This window comes from Heteronotia binoei, chromosome 21, assembly GCF_032191835.1.
Source record: "Heteronotia binoei isolate CCM8104 ecotype False Entrance Well chromosome 21, APGP_CSIRO_Hbin_v1, whole genome shotgun sequence".
Taxonomy (NCBI): domain Eukaryota; kingdom Metazoa; phylum Chordata; class Lepidosauria; order Squamata; family Gekkonidae; genus Heteronotia; species Heteronotia binoei.
In genome coordinates, this window is record NC_083243.1 from 101,498,173 (window position 1) to 101,524,133 (window position 25,961).

The 25,961-nt window shown below is 43.9% G+C and overlaps 1 protein-coding gene across 3 annotated transcripts in view; it reads left to right on the plus strand.

Annotated features, from left to right (window-relative positions):
- The window catches only part of ALX4 (ALX homeobox 4), a 189,206-nt gene extending 166,154 nt beyond the window's left edge, over positions 1 to 23,052 (plus strand). For 2 of the 3 annotated variants that reach the window (XM_060262643.1, XM_060262642.1), the window contains exons 3-4: positions 18,702 to 18,830; positions 22,490 to 23,046. In XM_060262643.1, coding sequence (XP_060118626.1) covers positions 18,702 to 18,830; positions 22,490 to 22,813 — 453 coding nt within the window. In that variant the 3' untranslated portion in view covers positions 22,814 to 23,046. Of the gene's footprint in view, positions 1 to 18,701; positions 18,831 to 22,489 lie in introns of all 3 variants that reach the window. The other variant, XM_060262641.1, reaches the window with a different exon arrangement.
- The last annotated feature ends 2,909 nt before the right edge of the window (positions 23,053 to 25,961 follow it).

Genomic DNA, 25,961 nt, shown 5'->3' on the forward strand with positions numbered 1-25,961 from the left:
CGTTCAGCTATTCAAAGCAACCATCTGGGTATGAGGTACTGATGGGAAAAGTTAAAGCATGTTAACTGTAGCACACTGTTGTCATGTTCAGGTTTAGCTTCTGTTCCACACCAGAAGTATCATACTGGCTGACCAAATGCAGGAACCAATAGCACATGTATTTCAATTCCTGTGAATGCTATCTGTCCAGCAATAATGTGAAATCTTACTTTTGGTACGTACAAAAATGGGCCAAAGCAGCAGTTGAAAGGAAGGGTAAAATTATATTTCTGTCCTTCACTACATCGGTCATAAATAAGTCTGCTGATACCTCAGCTTTGCATTTGCATTATTTCTGGTGGAACAGAATAATATGTCATTAAATGCTAAGTAATTATATAAATGGCATAGAGAAAACATAGCCTTTGGGCCTTTTACCATTCATGTCCTTTGAGGCTCCTTTTTCAATCCATCTCATAAATACTGTCATTCTTGTTTAACTTGAAAATCTTGCAAGAGAATCAGAAGCATGCTTATTAGAAAGGAACATAGCAATGGAAGAAAAAACAGCATGGGTAAATATTATACTAGGGACAGTAGTGATTCAAGACATTTCTGTATGCATTTAATGACGTGATTACCGTATTTTTCGGACCATAAGACGCACCCCCCCCCAAAAAAAGTAGGGGGAAAAGTGTGTGCGTCTTATGGTCCGAAGGTACGTACCTTCGAGGGGCGAGGGGGCGATCCGCTGCCTCTTCCTCCGATCCGGCACGTCCCCGGTGCCTGCTTGCCTGGCTCCATCTTCTTCAGGCACACAGTAGGAAGCACGCTGCCCTCTCCACGGCCGGCGCTCGCAAAGCGCTGCGTTTGTGGAGGGGGCGGGTGCTTCCTACTTGCCTGTGTTCCTGCCTTCAGCTGTGATGTTTAAAGCAAGCGCTGAGGTTGCTCCCTCCCCCCTCCGACCTCAGCGCTTGCTTTAAACATCACAGCTGAAGGCAGGAACACAGGCAAGTAGGAAGCACCCGCCCCCTCTGCAAACGCAGCGCTTTGCGAGTGCTGGCCGTGGAGAGGGCAGCGTGCTTCCTACTTTCCTGTGTTCCTGCCTTCAGCTGTGATGTTTAAAGCAAGCGCTGAGGTCACTCCCTCCCCCCTCCGACCCCAGCACTTGCTTTAAACATCACAGCTGAAGGCAGGAACACAGGGAAGTAGGAAGCACGCTGCCCCCTCTGCAGCTGGCGCTTGCAAAGTGCTGGGGCCACGTGGAGCGATCCCACGCTTGCCTGAAGAAGATGGAGCCAGGCAAGCAGGCGCCGGGGAAGCGCCGGATTGGAGGAAAAAGCATCGGATTGCCCCCCAGGAGGAAGGTGCGTCTTATCCTCCGGTGCGTCTAATCGTCCAAAAAATACGGTAATTTAAAGATCTGAGCATTTGTACCTAATTCTGAGCAATCTATATTTTTATATATATATCCGACCTGTGGGCCCATCTGTGGAGAGCTAAATCTGTGGATCAGGGCCACATGGATGCTAAAAAGATTTTCCATCAAACTTGCGGAACTCCCGAGGGTTGCAGAAAAATCTGAAACATTTAAATTTCCCCACAAATTAAAAAAGTCTGCTTATGCACAGACAACAAACTTACTTTTCTTCTGCAACGGCAATTGGTAGCTGTAGCAGAGCCTGGTGGCAGATACCAGGAGCCACTCTGGGCCTGATCACGGTAGCAGCACATGTTGGGAGGCACTCTGGGAATAGTCACAATATCGGCAGGCACCAAGCTGCTTGGGGTGCAGCCTAGGGTTGCCAGGTCCAATTCAAGAAATACCTGGGGACTTTGGGGGTAGAGCCAGGAGACATGGGGGTGGAGCCAGGAGCAAGGTTGTGACAAGCATAATTGAACTCCAAAGGGAGTTCTGGCCATCACATTTAAAGGGACCACACACCTTTTAAATGCCTTCCCTCCATTGGAAATAATGAAGAATGGGGCACCTTCTTTTGGGGCTCATAGAATTATAACCCCTGGTCCAATCTTTTTGAAACTTGGCAGAATGGAACTGTTTAAGCAGAAATGGAAGTGTTTGTTGTCTGGCCTCAATACACATGAGGCTGTATGTCTGTTCAGGCAGCTAAACACACGTCCAATCCCACACTTTCTTGTAAACAAAATATCAACTTTATTAGAGGTGCAAGTCAGAGCTGCCAACTCCAGGTTGTGAAATTCCTGAAAGTTTAGTAGAACCAGGGAGGATGCAGTTTGAGGACGCGAGGGACCTCAGTGGGATATAATACCATAGCATCTTCCTTCCAAATCCATTTTCTTCAGATAGCATTGCCAGGTCTCTCCTGGCAACCAGTGGGGGACTGGGAAAGGATTTACCAGGAGCAGCAGGGAGGCCCATCCCACTATAGTGACATGTTTATGTTACTGCTCACATGACCCAGAAGTGGCACTATCACTTCCAGGAAGCTGGGGTATTTGGGCAAAATCTCTACGATAAATTTTGCTTCTACCGTAGAATTTCTGCCCAAATACCAGAGCATCATCCCCCAATGTCCCAAAAGTGATAGCATCACTTGAGGGTCATGTGAACAATTACTTAGACATCTTGCTGCATGTGGGAGGATTTTCCCTTTTTTTCAAAGTGCCCTCCCCCCTTTGGCCAGCTGATTGGCGGTGGGGAGGTGGGGCCTGGCACTGAGGGATCCCTGCCTCCACTGGAAGGTCTGGCAACCCTGTCTCCAGGGGAACTGATGTCTGTAGTCTGAAGATCAATTGTAATTCAGGGAGATACCCAGGCCCTACTGGAGGTTGACCACCCTAGGCACAACTTGAACATCAACAACTTATAAAAGCAGATCAAATAGTTAGCTGCTGAGGAAGGTGATCCCTGGTCCCAAAGATATCTGGCTGTCCTCAACCAGACCCAGGGTTATTTTGGGCCTGGCTCCGACCTGGTGGAACTCTCTGCCAAATTCTATCAGGGCCTAGCAGGACTTGATGCAGTTCCTTAGGACATGTAAGACAGAGATGTTCTGCCAGGCTTTTGGTTGAGGACAGCAATGGTTTCTGTCAGGGCTCTTTTTCTAGCAGGAACTCCTCTGCATATTAGGCCACACACCCCTGATATAGCCAATCATCCTGGAGCTTACAGTAGGCCCTGTACAAAGAACCCTCTAAGCTCTTGGAGGATTGGCTACATCAGGGGGCGTGGCCTAATATGCAGAGGAGCTCCTGCTAGAAAAAGAGCCCTGGTTTCCATCATGATTGGCATTCACTTCTTTTCTTCACCCAGAGCCCAGTGTTCTTGGGGATTGGGCAATTCAATAACAACAACAACAATAATATTGACCAAGGCGAAGTGAGGACATTAAATAGGAAGGATGAGGTGAAAAAACAATGCAAGAGCAGACTACTTTCATGTCTGAGGACAACTAGTCTAAACAGGAATAATATCCACCAAAAGGAAATTAAGCAGTTCTAAACACAGAAATAGGCGTGTGTGTGTGTGTAATGTAACAAACAAACACCCAAAAGGGGCAGCACAGTGTCAAAGGCATCTATGATCCAGTATTTCACTGTCAGATTACCTAGGAATAACCCTTTGCTCTTTCTGGGATTTAACTGATAAACACAACAACCAGTGGCAAAAGGTAACCATCTTCAGTACAATCTATAACTGATCTACTAAAACAAAACTACTAGCTCGAAGGCACCTACTGATGTCAACACAGGGTTGCCAATCTCGAGTTGTGGGCAGGGGATGCCCCAGGTTGGAGGCCCTCCCCCCGCTTCAGGGTCATCAGAAAGTGGAGGGGATGGAAATGTCTTCTGGGCACTCCATTATTCCCTATGGAGACTGATTGCCATAGGGTATAATGGAGAATTGATCCGCAGGTATCTGGGGCTCTGGGGGAGCTGTTTTTTAAGGTAGAGGCACCATATTTGCAGCGTAGCATCCAGTTCCACTTCTCAAAATACCCTCCAAGTTTCAAAAGGATTGGATTAGGGGGTCCAATTCAATGAGCCCCAAAAGAAGGTGCCCCATCCTTCATTATTTCCAATGGAGGAGAGGCATTTAAAAGGTGTGCAATCCCTTTAAATGTGATGGCCAGAACTCCCTTTGGAGTTCAATGATGCTTGTCACAATCTTGTTCCTGGCTCCACCCCCATGTCTCCTGGCTCCCCCCCCCAAAAAAGTCCCCAGATATTTCTTGAATTGAACTTGGCAATTGTCAAGCATCGATATTTCTCAATAATCAGTCTTTTGTTGTGCAATCAAAAGTTTCTTTATTGTAGAAACTCTGAAGCTTTACCAAGGACAGAATCCTTGGAAGTAATGACGTATACATGATTATATTGTTACGCTTTAAGTTTTTAACCAAAAATTTGTGCAGCTCTGTTTTCTCAGCCCACCTCATGGAGTACAATTTGGCTTTCGGGAGGCTTTGCCCCGGTATTAATTCTATTGCACAGTCAGTGTCTCTATGAGGAGGGAGCTCGTTGGCTTCCTCTTCACTAAACACTTGTTTTAAGTCTCTATACTCCTTAGGGATCGATTTCACCTCTTCTATGGTGAGGCATAGCTTTTCATTTACTGGAGGCGGCTCCGGACCCCAGCCCACATCCCAGTGGTGGTGCTCACAATGCCCATCTTTGAAGTCTATAATCTGGTCGCCCCACTTTTTGTCCGGTTCGTGTTTGGCTAGCCATCCTACCCCTAGAACAATGTCAAAGGATGAGGGGGCCACTACGAAAAATTCTGTGTCATCTATTCCTATTGGCACTTCGTGGGTTTGTTCCATGCAAGGAACAAACCTCCTCTCATCACTGTCCCATCCATTTGTTCAAATTGTATGGGGTGCGGTAGGGGGCTTGTAGTGAGTCCCAGGGATTCCACTAATTTGGGCATGATTATATCTCTAGTGTACCCCGAGTCTAGTAAGGCCCGGGCATGCATAAACCATTTTAGTTTAGTCAATAAAGTCAATGGGATGAAAAATAAAGTCCCCATTACTCTCACCCTCAATGGTGCCATTAATTCCGCAACCTGCTGCTCGGCACCTCTCAGTGCAGGTCGTCCCCGTTTCCCGCTGGCTCACCTTCCCAGGCATCTTCTCCCAACTCGTCTACTATGATAATTTCCTTCTCGAGAGGGGTTGCTGTCACTGAGCTGCCTTTCACCAACTCCCTCGCTCGCCCTTCCACTTTTTGCACCTTAGGTGCACTGGTCTTCAGAGGAGCGGGGGCCTCGAGGCTGTTCGGGGCAATTGGCAGCCAGATGGTTTAGGTCGCCACATCGAAAGCAATGTCTGAGGGTAGTCGGTTTGGTGACTCCCCCCCTTGGTTTGCTTTTCATCCCTCTGCTTTTGCCCCTGGCTGAGACTCATGTCTCCCCTTCCCCCCTTGCTGCTGTTGGCTCTGGAGAGCCACTCACTTCATATTAGTTTCTACTTCCCCAGCCAGTTGTACCCACCCCACCAATGTGGTGGGGCGAGCCTGTTGGAGGGCTCGATTCAATACGTTCACGTTCAGGCCTCTCTGGAACTGCTCTATCTTCATCTGTTCATTCCACCCACACACTTTGGCTGCATTCACGTGAAACTCGGCCACGTAATCGCAAACTACCTTAGACTCTTGTTGTAGGTCCTGCAGGGTGGTAAGGGCTTGGGTTTCCTGTAGCAAATCTTCATACTGGGTTAGCAGGGCTCGTAAAAACACCGCTACGTTGTCTAGTTCGGGGCTTCTGGTCTCATACAGACTCACGTACCACCGTTTGGCCGTTCTTTTCAGTTTTGAGCCTAAATAATCTACTCTGCTGAATTCATCTGGGAAGGTATTTCCCCAATAGTATATAAAACTATTGGCTTGGATAGAGAAGCACTCCACCTCTTCAGGATCCCCATCAAAGGTGGCATCTAGCTCGCAGCCTCTCCCATAGTCTTGTGGCAGCAGTGGTGGCTGCTGTAGTATGGGCTGTTGTAACACTGGGGTGTGTGTGGAGGTAGCTGCCCCCCTCTCTGGCCCGGTAGCTGCAGCACTTGTTCTAACTGCCTCCTCACCTCTTGGGCCATGAAAGTAGCATTGGTTTGCATTTCGTCTCGCAACCCTTTCTCTATTTCCACCATCTCGAATCTCACCATTCAAAGGAATTCCCAAGGGTTTGGGTCAGGATCCTCCTGTTCCTCCTCGTCTGGGTCGGGGCACGGTGCTCCCCTCTCACCGCTCGCCTCTGAGGTGCCCCGGTCACTGTCCTCTCCCATCTTCAAATGTAGGGAAGGCAACGCCAGGATTACCTCTCTCCGAGCGGGTGCTCCATCCATCAAGCTAGTTGATCTTCGGGGGACCCACACTTTGGGGGTGATGAACAGTCGCTGTATGTGCAGCGGAGACCCTCTCCCTGCTGCTCTCCGTGCATTAAGTATGTGCCACGGTGGTTGCTAAGGGCCAGTACAGTCCCCAATCGGTTGTTCTGGATTGTCGGGGGCTTCTCCATTATCTGGTGCACCCTCTGCCATAGGGTTAGAAAGTTTCCAGTTCGGTTATGTCCCAAGTAAGATTACTTCCAAAATGTCAAGCATCGATATTTCTCAATAATCAGTCTTTTGTTGTGAAATCAAAGTTGCTTTATTGTAGAAACTCTGAAGCTTTACCAAGGACAGAATCCTTGGAAGTAATGATGTATACATGATTATACTGTTACTATATAGGATTAGTTCAAAGGATAACATACAGATGCTTTTTGAGTCACGGGTTGAAAGGTTAGTACATAGTATCTAATTTACTACTAAAGAATTTAGGTTATTCAAAACATCTCCATTTTTCACACTTCTTCCAGACCTGATAAGAGCTGTCTGTGTGAATGTGGAGGAGAGGCACTTCACAGCCTAGCTGCAGCGATAACATCCTTGGGCTAGATGGAATTACTGTTTGCCCAACCTTTGGGGAAAAAGAGAGGGAGGCGGTGGATACTAACAGCCTCCTTTCTGTTTAGGAACCCACCATTGTGCTTAGAAATATGCATGCTTGACAGCAACCCTATGTCAACATGTTTTATTAGGGCCTTGCTTTATCATGGAACTTGCTTTGCCCATCAGGCCAGTGTTAATCTGTGGAAAATGGGAAGGGCTTTACACACCCAATCTATCCTAAATGGGACATAGCAGATAAGCAAACATAGATCAGGCAACAGTGTACCTGTGCTGCATATGGTACTGAGGCAAGCCTGTTCTGCAAAAGGAGAGTCAGAGGTCAGCCTCTAAGTCCTAGCTTATACCAGATAGGGTTGCCAACTCCTGTTTAGGAAATACCTGGAGATTTGGGGGTGGAGCCTGGCAAGGATGGGATTTGGAGAGGGGAAGGACCTCAGCAGGATATAATGCCATCGAGTCTAGCCTCAAAAGTAGCTATTTTCTTCAGGGAACTGATCTATGTTGTCTGGAGATGTGTTATAATCCCAGGAGATCTCCAGTCCCCACCTGGAGGCTAGCAATCCCACATGAAATCCCTGGCTGCATGATAGGGCTTAGAGTTCTTTGGCCTAGGACCTTATTTATCCCCTGGATTTACCTCATATCTTACAGATGGAATGGGGAGAAGTCACCAAGCAGGCTTATATCTTTTTTGACATTTTGGGGATCTGATAATTTCAACAACTACCCTGCCCCCCAAAAAACCTCTTGCTAAATTTGTAAAACAAACGAACAAAAACACTCCCTCCCCACACACACAGGTCTTGCCATAATTGGTAGGAACTCGGGTACTGATATCCTTCTGGCAGTCTCTATCTAGTCAGTGAATTCAAAGACCTGGGTCCAGCTTCATTCCTCTGTGAATACGAAACCTGTTTCAATATTGGGGAATACATACATTGCCAACACAATCCTCTCCTTGAAAATTGTCTGTCAAGATTTTTGTTTGCCTGAGGGCATGCCTGGATGCTCTGGAACTGTTGTGGGGTGTACGTCATGCATATTAAAGAGGATTGTGGTGAATGTTTTGTATTGACAGAAAGAAATGTGTTTGCCATGTATTAGGGAACAGACACATGTGCATAACACATGTTCTGCTTGCAGCGTATGGCACCCTCTCTACCTGCTAGCCACTCTTTTGTGCACAGCAGGGTCACCATTGTGGACTCTGCATCTGCAGATCAAAGATTTGTGGGGCTGGCCAAGCCCATGACTGGCTGCCAGCTGGATTGCTTAAGGGAGGCAGGGAGGGCAAAGTTAATGTGTGGCGAAGGAAAAGCAGACTGATGAGTGTGACAGAGACATTCAGACCCATCACTCATAGTGAGAAACTATCTCCGTAAGTGCATGTTCCTTCATCAACACTGATCTAGCCCACTCTTTCTCTCTGTCCCCCCTAACTCACTTTGGGTCCCCTTGAAAGGAAACTTTGCATGGAAAAGTTGTCCTCCCTTGCACAGAGAACAGGCCAAGGGAAAATAACTCTCATAACTCTAAAGTCTATAGCTGGCAGGAGCTCACACCACTGCCTTTTCAGCCATCGCACATAAAGGAGAGAGCTTCTTGCTGCTGCTGTTTGGATGAGATACAAACAATCCCCAAACCACATGGGGAGGAAATCTCCAGGTCACTGAGTTGCTCCTTGCCAGCCTGAAGCAGACAGAGAGAAATCTCCTTTCTGAGATCAAAGTGAGATGCTGGCAAGCCTGACTCCAGCAGTTTACAAGGGAAATCAGTCTCTAAGGATGGGAGGGGGGAAGGGATATAAGCACAGAAGAAAAAGAGACTGGGGGTGGGGGAGTGGAGAGAGCCTTCTACTCTCTCTACCCTAGAGAGAGACAGTGCAGATTTATTTGTTAAGCACCTAACCTGAGCAGTTTCACACAGTTGAGGTGTGTGACAAGAATAGCTAAAATGATGTGATCTGATTAAAATGAAACTTCAACTTGTTTTAAAGCATCAAAATATTTACAGGCAGGTGATTAGGCAGAGATCCAGTTCAATTTTGAATCCATTTTAAACCAGAGTACCTAACTAATATGTGATGTTAAACTTCCTTGCTTGTGATTGGATGGTGGAGTACAGATGAACCAGATACAGTTACGGTAAATCAGAAAAAATATATAATTTACCAATATATGTTTTCATTAGGAATACACAGCATTCCAAGTCTTGAACAGCTTACTTTAAAAAAGCTTATTGCAAGATTTGTTTGTTAACTGCATCATCCAAAGGCCAGAGCAGAAGACAGAAGCACATACTACAAAGGGCATAAATAATAAGCCATAAAAATATGATAACCAGCACTATGTAACCAGTTACCACAGAATGCATCTGTTTGTAATTTTGTTTAATTGCCATTGGTTTTGTTTCTTTTGGGCAAATTTTGTGCTAAAGTTTGCTGATATCCTATATGATGAGATCAGTGTTTTCTTGAACATCAAGATCCTTCCAACAAAAGAAGAGAGTGACATACAGAGTGAGCCTGCTGAGCTGAAATTTATTGACAGAGACTTTTCCATTGAGTTCTAATGATGATTTGGGGTTGATTATTTTACTACAGAAAGGATTTTTTTTTTTTTGCAAATGGGTTAGGTGTGCCAGAACTCACTGTCGATCTCTTGTAACTGAATTTTGTTTAATTTGATTATTGTTGGTATTAAACAGTATTAGGGTGCGGTCACACGTCACATTAAAAGCGGGCATGTAGCACTCAAATTTGAGCCGCTGAATATTGATTCGATGCAGGGCCGATCAGATGAGCATCCAAGAATGCGACTCATCCTGTTGTTGAGTGATCAGACATCCAATACTATCATGCTCTTATCTTGAAGCATGCGTGATCAGATGGTGATTCCTGGGAAGGGGGCATCCATTGAACATGCGCCCAACTGTTTGGAGGTGGGAAATCAAACGTTGCTTCAGAGGTGGGGGAGGAGGGGGGAAGTTTCCGGAATTAACGTTGCCAATTCAAACCAGGGGACTGCCAGGAACTACTTTCCTGGAAATTGGCAGTGTCAATGATATCTGGAAATCCTCCACATTGTTCTGAATAGTGGGATAATGTCCGTCCGTCCCCCCCCCCCTCGATCCTGTATTGATCGGAGAAGCAGAAGCATCACCTCAGATTCCCGGATGATCTGGCAATGCGCATGTCTGCTGGGGCTTTTTTAAAAAAAAAAAAGGTGGGAGAGGCAGTAAACATTCCAAGGGGCAGTATCGTGCATGAGCTGTCCAAACAGGAAAAAACCGATCATGTGCCGCTTCTGTGAAAAAGGGCTGGACTTTTTGCGCTATCAAATTAATGCGGCATTGATCTGGAGCAAGCTGGGATGACCCCAGATGACACTCGATTGCCAGATGTGGATGTCTGGACGAACATATCTAATCCGTCAGCGAGACGGAGCTGTGTCGCCACTTATGGTATGTCTGAACGCACCCTTAGTTCTCCTTTCTCACTGGGACTTAAGGCAGATTGCAAGAATGATGAAACACCTTCCAATCAATAAGATAGATCCAGGTGGGCAGCCATGTTGATCTGAAGCAGTAGAACAAAGCTAGAGTCAGTTGCACCTTTAAAACCAAGAAAGTTTTATTTAGAATGTAAGCTTTCGTGTGCTAGAAGTATGGAATGACAAGCAGTCCTAAATATAGTGAAAGTGGGCAGTGAGTTAGTATGCAGAGTCATGGAAATTTTTTTTAGCAGATTAAGAGTCACAAGTTGGGGTCTGGTGTTGTTAGTTTATGTTAACTGGGCTGAAATGACAATTAAGTTGGAATAGCAGATTGATGTCCATGTACTAAATTCATTATGTATCTTGGGTGTGAAGTGCAATAAATGAGAGTCTGTTGTAATCATAGAATCATAGAGTTGGAAGGGACCTCCAGGGTCATCTAGTCCAGCCCCCTGCACAACCCCCTGGACTACCTCACAAATACCTCCCCCCAAACTCACAGGATCTCCATTGCTGTCAGATGGGCATCTAGCCTCTGTTTAAAAACCTCCAAGGAAGGAGAGCCCACCACCTCCTGAGGAAGTTTGTTCCACTGAGGAATCACTCTAACTGTCAGGAAGTTCTTCCTAATGTTGAGCCAGAAACTCTTTTGATTTCATTTCAACCCATTGATTCTGGTCCTACCTTCTGGGGCCACAGAAAACAATTCCACACCATCATCTATATGACAACCCTTCAAGTACTTGAAGATGGGGATCATATCACCTCTCAGCCACCTCCTCTCTAGGCTAAACATTCCCAGCTCCTTCAACCTTTCCTCATAGGACTTGGTCTCCAGTCCCCTCACCATCTTCGTTGCCCTCCTCTGGACCCGTTCTAGCTTGTCTATATCCTTCTTAAAATGTGATGCCCAAAACTGAACACAATACTCCACGTGAGGTCTTACCAGGTGAGGTCTTAATGCTAGCTCTGGGTTAAAATGAGGGCATAGTTTTCTCAGAGGTTTGATTTAAACATGTAACACACACATAAACATAATTCTAGTTTGCCATTAGAAAAAAGAATACATTAAAATATAGTGGAAGTTGGATTAGTATATGTAACAAGATAAACAGCTAGTATCCCTATTTGAGTATGTGAATACAAAAAACAGAGAAATACATTGGAATACTGTGGATATATAGCTATACTGGGTGAAAGTGGGTTTAGTATATGTAATGAGATTTAAAAAACCCAATATCCCTGTTCAGTCCTAGGGAGGTGTTGGTTCCTAGTTTCATAATAATTTGTAATTCAGCAATTTCCCTCTCCATTCTGTTCTTGAAGTTCTTTTGCAGCATAACAACAACTTTGAGATCACCCATTGAAGGTTCTGGAAGGTTAAAATGTTCTCCTATGGGTTTCTCAGTTTTGTGATTCCTGATGTCAGATTTGTGTCCATTTATCCTTTGTCGTAGTGTTCTAGACTAGGTTATTGTAGTTCTAGACTACATTGATCTATATTCTTAGGTAAGATTCACTGCCCACTTTCTCTAGATTGATTTATGTTCTTAGGTAAGACTCACTACCCACTTTCTCTATATTTAGGATTGCTTGCCATTCCATACTTTTGTCTGATGAAGTGTGCTTTCTATCACACGAAAGCTTACATTCTGAATAAAACTTTGTTGGTCTTAAAGGTGCACTTGATTCCTGCTTTTTTCCAATAAATTGCAAGTGGATCTGTGGTATACCTGCTTTCAATATGTGGTTGTTCAGTTTTTTTCAAAGCTACCATACAAAACAGTCCCCTACTTCCTAGCCCCACTTGGGAGCTATATATGTTCCTGATGATATTTTCACTATCCCATTTGTGCCTGCGATGAATGCTTTTATAAAGATTACAGGTAGCAGCAGTGGTCCAAAAGCAAAATCCAAAAGCATGAGCCAAATTGTACTTTTTTCTTAGGGCCAACCAATATGGCCCTTGTATAATGTTTTATGCAGGGCTTTTGTTGTAGAAAAAGCCCAGCAGGAACTAAGCTAGTTCCCTGACATCACCATTGTTTCACACAGGGGTTTTTTGTAGAAAAAGCCCAGCAGGAGCCTATTTACATATTTAGCCACACCCCCTGGCACCAAGCCAGCTGGAATTGCATTCCTGCTAAAAAAAAAAAAGCCTTGGTTTTATGTAATTTCGGTTGGTCCTAAGAAAAGGTGATACTTGACTTTTGCTTTTGAAGTATGCTTTTGATAGGTTTTTTGTTGCAAAAGCTCATACCACAGGAAATTTCTCACAGCACATTTGCATGCATGGAAATTTACACTGAACCTGTGTATGCATATTTTTGTTCCCATTTACCTATCTGCTATTCCCTCTCTCCATGACACTTCTTAGTCTCTTTGTTACTCTGGTATCATTGTCCCCCAGAAGCCCCAAATTCCATTTTACAATCTCTTGCCACTGTTCTCTGTCACTGGGACTCCTGGCATCTATGTTGCTGCTTTCATCAATGTACTAAAATGCTTGTTTGAAAACTCACCTCTTCACTCTCAAACTCATTTCTAGCCTTTGCCTTCCACTCTGAGTGTAGTCTCTAGAGAAGTGATAATCAGAAGGTAGACTTCAGTCCACCAGTGGATCACTTGCCAAGTTCCAGTAGGTAGCTTGTTGCATGTTGAGGTTCTTGTAAAAGAGGTCTAGACTAGATTGATCTCTGTTCTTAGGTAAGAGTGCATACTCAGGATCACAACATCAATAAGTTATGCCTACCTGGTAAAACAAAATTCTCAATATGCTTTCTTGCTTTGTAAATTTAAAATATATAGGTGGTTCATGTAGACTCCAGTTTAAAAAGGTACACAATAGCAGGGTCAGCAATGAGTAGTGATTAGTGTTGGAACAGAACTAGTATAACCTAGGCTTAGATCCCCAGTCAGACCTGTAGCCATGGGGAGGGGGGCTATGGTGGCACTGCCCCCTGACTTCCAGGAGGCCCTCTGGGGAACAGCCCTCTCTCTCTCCATGGCTGAGCTGCTGATGTCTCATCATGGCAGCTGGAGCTGGGAGAGCTGAGCAGGGCACAGTGCACTGCAGTAGAAAAAGCAGTAGACAGAGAGGAGGGAGGCAGAGTAGTGGGAAGTGGAGGAAGCTGTGTGGAATAGGCCAGGGATGAGGGGGATGGGTGGAACTTCTGGCCACAAAATGTTGGGGTAGAGGAGAGGGAGGTGGAAGGAACCCCCCCTGCTTGCTTGTGAGGTGCTTCGACTTGGCCGCTTTCAGAGCCTCCAGCGTTTGCCCCTATCCCAGAAAGCTTCTTGAGATTCTTGAGTTGGAAGATCCTCCCCCCACCTCTCCGTATACATTTTATATTTTACAAATATTTTTACCCAAGGCTTTTTTTATAGCAGGAACTCCTTTGCATATTAGGCTAAACCCCCTGATACAGCCAATCCTTCAAGAGCTTACAGTAGGCCCTGTAAGAAGAGCCCTGTAAGCTCTTGGAGGATTGGCTACGTCAGGGGTGTGTGGCCTACTATGCAAAGGAGTTCCTGCTACAAAAAAAGCTCTGCTTGTACCTAACTTTCCCTGAAATGGGGGCTCCAACCAGCTTTCAAAAAGAGTAAGTACCGAATACCACTAACTAGCATAATTTTAGACTTGAATGCTCCCATACCCTTTCTTCTTTTCATTTGCAACAAATTAACATGAGTTATTTTCTAGGACTTTTTGATATTTATGTTTTGTGTAGCATCTGCTGTAGAAGACTATGCTTGCTGCTGGAGACAATTTCTGCACTGTGTTATGAAATTGGTGTTAAATTGCATTCAGTTTTATTTGACTGTCAACCACTTCTCAAGTAGTGATGAGTAAAGTTTCAAAGCTCCTCTGGGAGATCTGGAATCAGGAAACAGAAGATAGTAAAGTGTCCTTGAACCAGACAGCTCCCTGTATATTTCCTTGTGCTAGCCACATACTTACTGACAAGCCTGTTAAATTAGCATTTACAAAAAGGCAAAGTTATACTTTGTGATAGTGGTGCTGGAGCATTCCTAATCTAGCTCAGACTGCATATCCTCAGAGAATAAATTTATTCTACATGTGTGACATTAGAATAAACTTCAGGCAAGCTTTAAGTCAAGGATTCCCTTGCCAAACCTACACTAGTTTGATTAGGGAAGTAGATCTCAGTATCATTAGCATGCCATTGAGACCTCACCCCAAATCTCTGGATAACTCTACCAAGCCATTTCAGTTATTGAAAGTTTGCATTATCTGGCTTTCCATGGTTAACCTTCAGTATCTTGGCACCCTAGAATGAGCAATGGTTAAAATACTCCCCCCCCCCCCCAATATCTCTCTGGCAACTTAGCAGCTCCAGATCCCACAGCAGAGATCAAGAGAGGCATTGTTTGACCTGCCTTATGGCATTGCATCTTAGATGTCAGCAGGGTGGCTGACAGTACAATCCTAAAACGCCCTTCTAAATCTATGAGCTTAGATGGGTGCAGCTGTATTTTAGATTGAACTGCAAAATGCTTCAGCCAGAGAGCCCCAAAGAATAGTTTCAGCTCCATTCTTCAAACTGGACATTTGTTGCTGGCCTCAGCCATCAGTTGAACCTTGTAGGCTTGGCATAGTCCCATTTATGGCAAGAGATCTCCCTCCTCTGCCACCGCTGCCCACTGCCACTCAGCTAGGTGGTAGGAAGAAACTGGCTGGCTAAATAGTGTGAGGGAGGTACAATCAGTATCCCTAGTGCAATGATACAACTTCTGTTGAGACTCAAAAGTGATGCCATAATGTTGGGTGACTCTCTAGCATTTGCCTTAAAATCTATTGTTAAACTGTATGTTAAACCAAGAATTTGGGGTGAATGCTTGCATTTTCTCCTGGACAATGACATTACTTCCAGGTCTTGCCGGAAATTGTGTGTGTCAGAAATGCTGATTGTCTCCCACATACCTGTAAATTCCCATCTCCCACAGGTGGCTGGGTCATGCCTAGTAACTACTCAAGGGTCTTTGGATGCCTTGCCAGCATCCCCCATTCCTCTACTACTGAGATGATATTTTGATTTGCACAGCTTCCCTTCCACAGAATCCACTCATTTCTCATTTGATCCTGGTACAAAAAGCCATGATGGGGAAGTTGATGTCATTCACTGATGCAAGTGATAACCCTGAAGGAAAACTAGCTCTCAGAATCTGTACTAACACTTTCCTTCCCCAAGTGCTAGTGTGGTTGGGGTTACCACATGCCTTTGATTTTAAAGGAAATTCTTTTGGGCTCCCCAGTACTGAATGAAATGTAATTCACAGCAATTAGCTAACAAGAGTGGCAGAGATGGTTCTAATCTTTCATAAGCATTGGAAACTCTCTGCTAAAATCCTCTCAGAGTAGCTGAACTGTCAAGGCTAACAGCTGCCTGGGTCACCATGGAAAACACAAACCAGAAACAGAGTCACAGCTGGTTCTGTTCATTATCCAGTGCCATAGCACCTGGCAACTATATGCATTGTTAAGCATCCTTTAAAGTGTATTCTGATTTATATGGTTTCCTTGATCCTTTACCCACCTGTCAATGAGGGTTGTCACCTTACTTTGCTGCCATGGCCCTGCTGCCTTTAATGGTGGTGTAAAAGGCAGAAATTCAACAGAAAAATCTGTAAGTATGAATTTTGAGGTGGGAAAGGCTCCACCTTTTGAATTTTTCCTGCCCTGTCATATAATTGTTGAAGGCACAAGACCAAGCCAGTAAAACAAATGTGGCAAACCTATATGCACATAATTTCCCATTTTAAATAATGTCCTGCTTTGTTTACACCAAGGATGGCCAAACTTGCTTAACAAAAGAGCCACATTGAATAAACATCAGATGTTTGAGAGCCACAAGACATGAACATCAGATGTTTGAGGGAAGGAAGGCAGGCAGGCACATAGATGGGGGAATAGGGAGGGAGAGGTGGAAAGAAAGCAACTTTAAATGCATTCTCTAAGCTGCTGGCAGGCTTGGCTTGGCAAAGTGATTAAAAGAGACAAATGCCTTCTCCAACCTGGCCAACTGGGTGGTTGGGGCTTTGAAGAGCCACACAATATGTATGAAAGAGCCACATGTGGCTCCTGAGCCACAGTTTGACCACCCCTGGTTTACACCCAATAGCTATTTTTACATTTGTGAATGTGCACTCATATCATGGTCAGAGAAATGGACAAAGAATGCAACAACTGGGGCATTGGTGATAGATGCAGAAGAGATTTGAGGCAGATATGAACAAGTAGGAAATTATCTTTGAATTTGGTCTTTTTTGTGTATTTTAATTTAGATATTTATACTCTGGTTTTCTTCCCAGTGTGGACACAAAGTGTTTTCCAGCACAGTTCTCCCTTCTTCCATTTTATTCTCACAAAACCCTGTGAAGTGAGGCTAAGAAGAATGTCTGGCCCAAGGACACCCAGTAAACGTTCATGGCAGAGTGAGGGATTCAAACCCAGATCTCTCACATCCTAGTTTGACAGCAACCATGTTGGTTTTCAGAAGAACTAGCCAGTATAGAAGTAAAAGCAGCACACTGACATGGTAATAATATCAGCTAGATCACAGATGGCCGTATTAACATCTAAATTAAATATGACATGAACTAGACGTTTTTGAGACCCTAGTGGAGTCTCCTTGAAATTACTAGCTCAGTGATAGAATACCTACTTTCCAGGTCCAGTGGATTTCTGTTGGCAGAGGAGGAGAGAGCAATTTCTTCCAATTCCTCCTCCCACTCCAGATGCCTGTTTTGCCTCCCAGTATTATTCGGGGGGGGGGGGGGTGGATATGACCTACATGCATACGATAGTGGGGCACAAAAGGATGCAGTGGGAGGGAGTCAGGGAAGTTCTTTTTCTCTTTTTCTCCAAGTGTGACTCTGCTGACACTACTCAAGCCACAGAATGAAAAGCAAGGAAGCTGTTGACAACTCTGATGGGTAGATGGATAATATAGTGTCCTAATATGATGGTATGTTTATGGCAAAGAAGCCCTTCACAACTTGGGGCTGACATACCTGAAAGACTTCTTGATATAAACCAATAAGGCAAATTAGGTTGGAACCGTAGGCTCTTTGATGTAGCAGTTCTGTTGTGTTGCAGCAAAGCCCTGGACTGTTCCATTAGCTGAACCCACTCAGAATAATAATCTTCTGGAGGGGGTTAGGAAGGCTCCCTCTGTCACTGTTTTTTTCAGGGTATGCAAGACTTTCAGTGATTAGTGGCTTTGCAATCTTTCTGCTGGGCACGTTTAGTTTTTAAAATTGTTCTTGTTGCACATGGATTTATGGTTACCCACTGGTCTTGGTAATAGGGAGATCAGTCATAATTCTGAAAAAAAATCCAGTCCCCACCTGAAGGCTGGGTGGTGATTTTTATATATAATTTATTGTGAACTTCTCTGAAAATAAAAACGAATGGAATGCTCATTTTAAAATAAATAAAAACTTTCACATAGGAAACAAGAAGAAAGAGGCAATTCTAAATTGGGCTGGCTGCCATTTTGTTTGCTAAAGCTATGTTAATGTTGGAATTAACTAGAAGTATTTGATTCACAAGCAACAATATCAGTACTGCAAACATGAATGTGTGATGCTATGGAGTTAAGCAACTGGTTGTGGGTTTTAAATTTCATATTGAAATGTGTTCTTTGGCTGGCTTCAGAGCTACTCATATAACAGAGGCTCTGGCACCCAAAGTAGGGCTGTTGTTTTAGCATGGTGGTGCTAATGGTTGTTCACATCTTAACTTGGAGATAGATAGGAGTTTTTTATGAGATCGATTTCCAGCCCGCTGGGACAGGATTGGCCAGTGAGGGGAGCTTGAATGTCAGTGCCCGACGTGTGCAGCACAATGACATCACCCAGAAGTGATGTAATTGCACCAGGCATATTGTGCGGGGACACTCTAGCATTTGGGTTTAAAACTTTGTGGTACCATAGAGCATCCCCATGTGATATGCCCAGCTCGATTATGTCACTTCTGGGTGATGTTATCACTCTGCACACTCTTTGTGTGTGCAAAGACAGTCCCCTCACCGGCAGCCAGGTAAGACCTGGTGACCCTATGCCTACAACTACCTCTACTCAAAAAGGTTTTGCAATGTGTTGAAGTAATATAAAAAAAGAAGTAGTTGGGTTGACCACAAGTAGGCCCATCCCGCATTCAAACTGCTTGCAGCTCTTTGAAGGCCTTATTGTCTATCCCTACCCCAACCTTAGTGTTTGTTTCCTCTCCTACCTTCCCTGTGTGAATTCTCTTCTGCTTATACCTTGCCAGGTGTGGTTTCAGAACAGACGGGCAAAATGGAGGAAACGAGAACGGTTTGGTCAAATGCAACAGGTTCGCACTCACTTTTCCACAGCCTATGAACTGCCATTGCTAACTCGAGCAGAGAACTATGCCCAGGTGAGTTTCTGTCACTAGCACCCCAAGAGTTTTTGTCTCTTTTAGAGGCCCACCTTTAACAAATTGAGATGTGGATGGATGCAAATATTCAGTGAATCCACTTGGGGTTTTTTTTACATTTTACCATAGTGACAGTTATGATATTCAGCCCTGAACTTCAAAAATAAATGCCTTTGCTGATTCTCTAGTTGCAAGGATTTATGGAAAAAGTGATAGGGAAAATCCATTAGCCTACTCTCATCACTTTGTTAAGAGTACAAATGTATGTACTTTTGTGAATAAGCCTCATTGAACTCTGCTATTTTAGAGCCACTTATATAACAATGGCTTACTATTTTAGCATAAGCACACTGTCACTTTGTGCAAGATGACAATTGATTCTAAAATGTGCCTGGCAGCATAGCAGACAATACTAAGTGGGATGGACCAGTAGAATGACTTGGACTGATTCCCCACTAGCAGTTGCTCCACCCCTGGGCTTCTGCTTTCCCCAGCAGAAGCAATCAATTCCCCACCAGTTGCTGTGCTACTGCGTTCTGATCCACAGCTCCCTCCAATTCCCCTCACGTCTTCTGTAACTCTAAAAAAAACCAGAGCAGGAAGCTGTGAGGGAAATTGGAGGGAGCCACGGATCAAAATCTGCCTGCACAGTAACTGGTGGGGAATTGATCGCTTGAGCCAGGGAAAGCAGAAGTTCAGGGGTGGAGCAACTGCTAGTGAGGAATCAGTCTTGGTATAAGACACTTTTACAGATATTATTTAAAAAGAGCCTGTCAGCCTTCAGTAATCAATAGTACACTGCCTCTTACAATGGAGGTTCCTTTTGGTTTGTTACAGATATAGCAATGGACATGTTCTATGAATTTGTCTAATTTGCTTTTTAAATTACCTAAACTAGTGGTCATCACATGCACTGATTAATTCAATATGCTAATGATGCAGTGTGTGAAGTATTTGTTTCTCTATCCTGAATCTACCCTCCAGCCCTGTCGGCTTAATTGGATGCTCCTGATTTTCAGTCACTGTGTGAGAGAGTAAGGAAAATGAGTTCACTCTCTCATATGTTCATAATCTTGTTACCTCTATCATCTCCATTACCCATTCACTCATCTCCCCCCACCCCAACTCCAGTTTGGGGTGGGGTTGGACTGAAGCCCTCGTGATCATTTAGTTGTCCCTTTCTGTACTTTCCTCAGCTATATGAAATCCTTTTTAAAGACAGGCGATCAGAAGGTCACGCTGTATTCTAAATGTGACAGGATCATAAATTTACAGAATGGCATTATGATGCCTGCCATTTTAAGGCCTGTCTGCCAATACTTTCATCATCTCTGAAAGTTGCTATCTAGCCTCCCCCACTACCTGCCAGAAATGCATAGCTTGCCAGAGGTAAAAGGTCAGAAGTGGAGCCAGAGCAAATGGTGCTGGAAGGCTGTGGAATGCAGGCCGTTCAGAGACCTGCATTTTCCTTTTTTCCATCTGGATCCTCTCTTGTTGCATTCTTTCATCTCACACTCTCCCCCCTCAACATACCTCCCCTACCGCCAAAGGGCCTCCTGCTGGCAAAGACCATTCCTCACTCTCCTCTGCTGCACTATCATTTTGCCTGCAGCATCCCTTGACAATGTGCTTGTTGAGTGGAACTTGCTGAGCCCTTTCTTTTGTTGTGAGGGCTTTTTGCCCTTCTCTCTTTTGCTCAGCAAAATGGGAAGAGATGGTCACACTCTGAGGTTCATCCTATGTCTGTATACTTAATACCTCTAAATTGGACCCTTCCATTTCCAGGTAAAGAGTCCCAAGTAGCAGAGTTAGGAATACTCCTGGATGAGAACTTGCAGACCTGTTGCCTGTTAGGCTAAACAGATGACTGACCTGAAGTTAACTTTTTTTGGGGGGAGAGGGGGTGTATCCATATGCTGTGCTACTGTTGTGCTGTAGCAGTCATTTGCAACTAGATAGTCTTGTCCACACAGGATAAGCCAGCTGCAAATGCTTGCTGTAACACAGTGCTAGAGCAGTATCCAGTAATGTACAGCTTGGGCAGGGGTCACCTTTTCTTTCCTAGCATTGGCTACATGACAGACAGTTCAGCAGGTTCAGCTTTCTATACTACTACCATATTGGGTTCATCACAGGAGAAAGTCAAGTTGTAAACACTGTACATGAATCAAGACTCCATGTTGCTTCTGCATGGAGCTGAAGTATTTGAAGTGTTGCTTCCTTTGCCTGTGTTAAAGATAGAGAGACTGCCAGGCGGGGGGAAATGTAGCAATCATTCTCCTCATAAACCTAAGGCTGCTGATCAGAATGAATGAATTAAAAGGTGGCTCTAAATTGTAAGGCTCAGTTCAGATGACTAAAAAAAAAAGTGTTTGCAATGAGCCACAATCTGATTAACTGTTGTGCTTATGTGCCCCCTGACTCCTCTGTTTGCACAGTACACCATCACAGAAGCAATTAGCAATAGTCAAAGAATTTTGCCATCAGTCTTGTCATGCTATATGGGAGAAGGAATGAGGGGGGTGCACAAGACTGGCAATTAACCAGGTTCATGGTCATCACAAACTCCAGTTTGTTCGTGAGTTAGCAACTGGATATCGGCTTTGTACTAAGAGCAGAACCAAGCCAGTGGGTGAACCTGAAGATTTAAAAGTCGGTTTGGAATTTTAAAAATGGGCTTCTCAAATTATATTCTTCTTCAAATGCATACTGGTAACAAACATATAGGCTGTCTTCAGGACAGACTGAGCTTACTGTAGTTAAATCAACCAGCTTAATGTCTGTGACTCATTCATAATCTGCAGAGTAACCAACAAATGTTTGTTGGTTCAAATGAAAACCCATCATTTATTTATTTTATTTACTTTGTTTATAGTCTGCCTTTTTCACTAGAATTCAAGATGAATTACACAGAATAAATCAATACGATTGACACAATTGGATAACCAATAGACAATAGGATTTGATGAGGAAATCTGGAACCAACCAGAAATCTAAAACACAGCAGGTCTCTTTATTTCTGAAATTTTGATTTGGTGGCCCTTAGTAATATCTCTTCTTTCCTCCTCCACCCTTGTATATTTGCACTACAATAATACTCACAGCTTTACATTTGAGATGCTGACCAGCTTTTCACACAATTTTAATCATGCAAATTTGTGAACTTTATCAATGCAAGATCTAGAATTAAATCAAATGCACATTTTAGTCAATGTAGATTTTGCATTCATATTGCAGATGGAAGAAATGCAAAAAAACAACTTCAGCCTATCATGTGAAAATGCTTTACAACATAGTAAACTTCACACGGGAGATGGGTTAGATTAGGAGGAAAGAGACAAATCGGAGCATGTGGCATGTTTTATGATTGCCATGGAAGTGACCTCAGGGAAGCAAAAATCTTGTAAAAAATTAGAACACCAAATGTCATCAAAAGTGTCAATCAATTTTATGGGCAGCACATAGCCTGCACAGATGCCCACATTGCACTGGGAATGGGTTGGCTTGACTCAATAAAGAATATTGTCTGAGAGGAGTACCGGACAAGCTCATGCTTCCTGTGCTGGCTCATCTTTAGTGAGGCCATGCTTACACTTTTGAGGACTATGAGACGAGCCAATGTGAGATAATCAATTTTTCCCACCCACCCCCACTCTTAGATTCAGAACCCATCCTGGATTGGCAACAATGGTGCTGCTTCACCTGTGCCTGCCTGCGTAGTGCCATGTGACTCGGTGCCTTCTTGCATGTCCCCCCATGCTCATCCCCACACAACAGGAGGAGTCTCCGAATTCCTGAGCGTCTCTGGTCCCAGCAGCCACGTGGGACAGACTCACATGGGCAGCCTCTTTGGTAGCACTGGCATCAGCCCTGGCATCAATGGCTATGAGCTGAATGGTGAGCCTGACCGGAAGTCCTCCAGCATTGCAGCCCTGCGGATGAAAGCAAAGGAACACAGTGCGGCCATATCATGGGCAACATGACAGGGCTACAGCCATTGTTCTCGAGACACTGACAAAGCAAATAGGACAGCTGAACCAATCCATCCACTCTTGGACTCCAGACAGTCAGTGCCCTCCTCAGACATTGGAATGCAGCACTTTTAGCTACCCTAGGTATCATAGCATTACATATATTACCATTCTTGGAGTGTTTTAAGCATTTGAGGGTTTGTGGATACTTGATACCAGGCATGCATAAGGAAATATTGGGAGTTTCAAATTGATTTTACTGTTCATGTGGTGTCATTCTTCTGCTTGCTAATGACAAAGACTCTGTTGTGTCCTTTGTCTTTTATAACACCTGACTTGTATGTCTGAATATATATATATATATCAGTTTAAACCAGGTTTCAGTTGGTTGTTCCACAGATAACTCATCTCCATAATATTTATGCTGATGTTTCAGACAAAAGTTCTGATGCCTAATACCCTGAAAAAGGTGGTTGCCACTGCTGTAAGCCAACTCCAGACTGAAATGTGCATGTGTTGTAAGGCATGCCGATCTGGCGTACATAATACCCTTAAGCCATGTAGTAGGGCAACCAGGATTCAACCTAGAGTTTGCCTTGCATCTTAATTTCCCACTGAGTTGAGACACAAGGACTTTGTGGCTTCCCCAGCTCCTTCTAGCTTTCTCCTCCTCCCTCTAATGAACAGGCCTTCAGTTTTGCTACATAGCAGGCAAAGGTGGACCAAGGGGAAAGTGGCAGGAAAGAGCCCAAGCCACATTGTCTCTTGATTCAGTATGAAAGGTACAGGTGGAAAAAAACAACTTGGCAGCTGTACCACACAAGGATCCTGTGTTGATCCAAACCTAGAAGGATGGCACAATCCAAAGCATTGGTAGGACAAGCCCCTGCATGAACTTATATTTCTTCCTTGCTGTATTTTCTCACACATGCAAAGTTTTGTTTAAGGCTATAGGTACTAAATCAGCTGCGGGAGAAGGTGCCACACGTTGAAGGTGGCTTAATAGATCTGACTGTTGGCATGAGTGAAAAGTCAGCTGGGAGAAGACCATAGGTAATGGCAGAGGAGGAACTATTTCCCATCTCTTCCTGTCCAGATGTCCTCTGGTGTTAATGCCTAACTAGAAAAAAGGTCAAGATATATGATTTTTATCTTCCAAGGTAGCTATTTCATGCACAGATCTGACCAATAAGAGAAAGTCTCCATGATTATTATCATAAAAGCTTTCTTCAATGAAAAAACTATATACACACTGTTGTTGCTACTGGGGGGAGACTTGGGACACTGTCTTTCTGGAGTTCTCATTCTCCCTGAAATACAAGCTCTTCCTTCCCAAGGTCTACAGCGGATGCCAGAGAGATTTTTGGGGACATAAAGCTTAAGGTGATTTCCTTCATTGGGAATGTTTTCAAGTGAAAGATACAGACCCACCTCTTGTCACTCCTGTTCATCTGAGAGATGGCAGAATCCCATGTCCCTTGTATTTGTCTGCCTTATAGTTGATAAAAGAGGATTTGTTTCAAGTCAGATGAGATTCTATTCAACACAGGTATGCAAAAAAGCAGACATTTAACAGTGTTTGGGTTTTGTGGTTTCTTTAGAACAGAGCTACATCCACAGGGGAGAGAAGGAATGAGGTTTTAACTAGCTATCTTGTTTTAAAGACAAGTTTATTGAAGTAAAAGCTACTGGTGTCCCTTCCTAAGTAAGCAGCTGACATGCAGGCTCTGAAACTCATCCAGATCCATCAGTTGGACTCCAGGACAAAAGAAAGTCTCCTCTGAGTTGTGCTTTGGGTACAAGCTCCCCCACCCCCACCTTCTAGCTTGCATGTGGCCCTGGAACCATTACCATTTATATACACCTCCACATGGAATTGGAAAGATACTTACAGGAATGCCTACAAAAGGATGAGTTCACAAACGACTGGGGCTGTCTAGCCTCCAGTACACACATTTCCTGAAGAGGAAAACAGCAGAGGAACTGAATGGAATAAAATGTGGAAACACCCTATATCTAAGGGGAAAGTGAGAGAAGGAACACCACCATTTAGGGATGTTGGGTACATTCCCACCTTCATGCATAAAGTCCCACCTTTCTGTCCACAGCAATCCTACATTGGGTCATGCATTTTAAAATATTATGGAACCAAAGTTCCATCATTACATCGAGGATAATATATTGGTAACATCTTTGAATGGAGGTAGTCTTGCTTTAGCGTCAAAATGATAGGGTAGCCTGGTACATTACAGCTAGATGAGAATTCTCATGCAAGAATAAAGTGTGTGTGCATATCCATGCTGATTCATTTTGTGTGTATGTTCCTAAGTGTGCTTACTTAGGAAAATACATTTTGTATGCATGCCAACTGTGCTAGCTGTTGTTTACAGCTAGGAATGACATCTCTTGGGGTGGGGATTTCTCATGTCAGCCAGGTATCAGTAGGCAATAGCAACATACTCTATCCAATGTGCTTCCAGTTAAGGGTTAGTGGAACAACACAAGAAACACAAGAATGCTGCCCTAGCATTCCAAAGTGAAATCAGTAGTCCACCAAATTGCCATGTGGTTTCAAGTGGGTAAAGTAGTACATAATTATTTGATTACAACAAATCCAGTCATGTTGGCTACATAACACATACACAAGTATGCATTTTTGTACCTTTAGTAGTGCATATGAAGAACGGTTGCAAAAACAATGTACAGAAACAGTATTTGAGGTATACTTTGTGTGAGAACAGATTCTCTTGATGACTTTATCACTTGCTGAAGTTTACTTAATAACAGACTTGCATGTGAATGATCAGTACATATTTAGTATATAATGCAACAAAGCCTACTTCAAACGGCTTTTCAAAGTGCTATGAGTAGTGTTCTGGCCCACATGTTAAACCATTCACAGACTCAGCTCAAATATGTGCAAATCCACCCCAAAGTTGTTTAACATTCAGGCAGAGCTAAACACAGATCAGCAGCTAAATAATACTAGTGTGTGAAGTTGTGATCCTGACCTCATCCCATGTTATGCCTTTCACCATCATTGTACAACCTCATGGTTGCTACTGAAGTGGGTGGGAAGATAACATAAGTAAGCATGCCTAAACATTACAGGGAGGGTGGAAAATTTAACATAGGGCTACTGTTTTAGTGGCAGTCATGT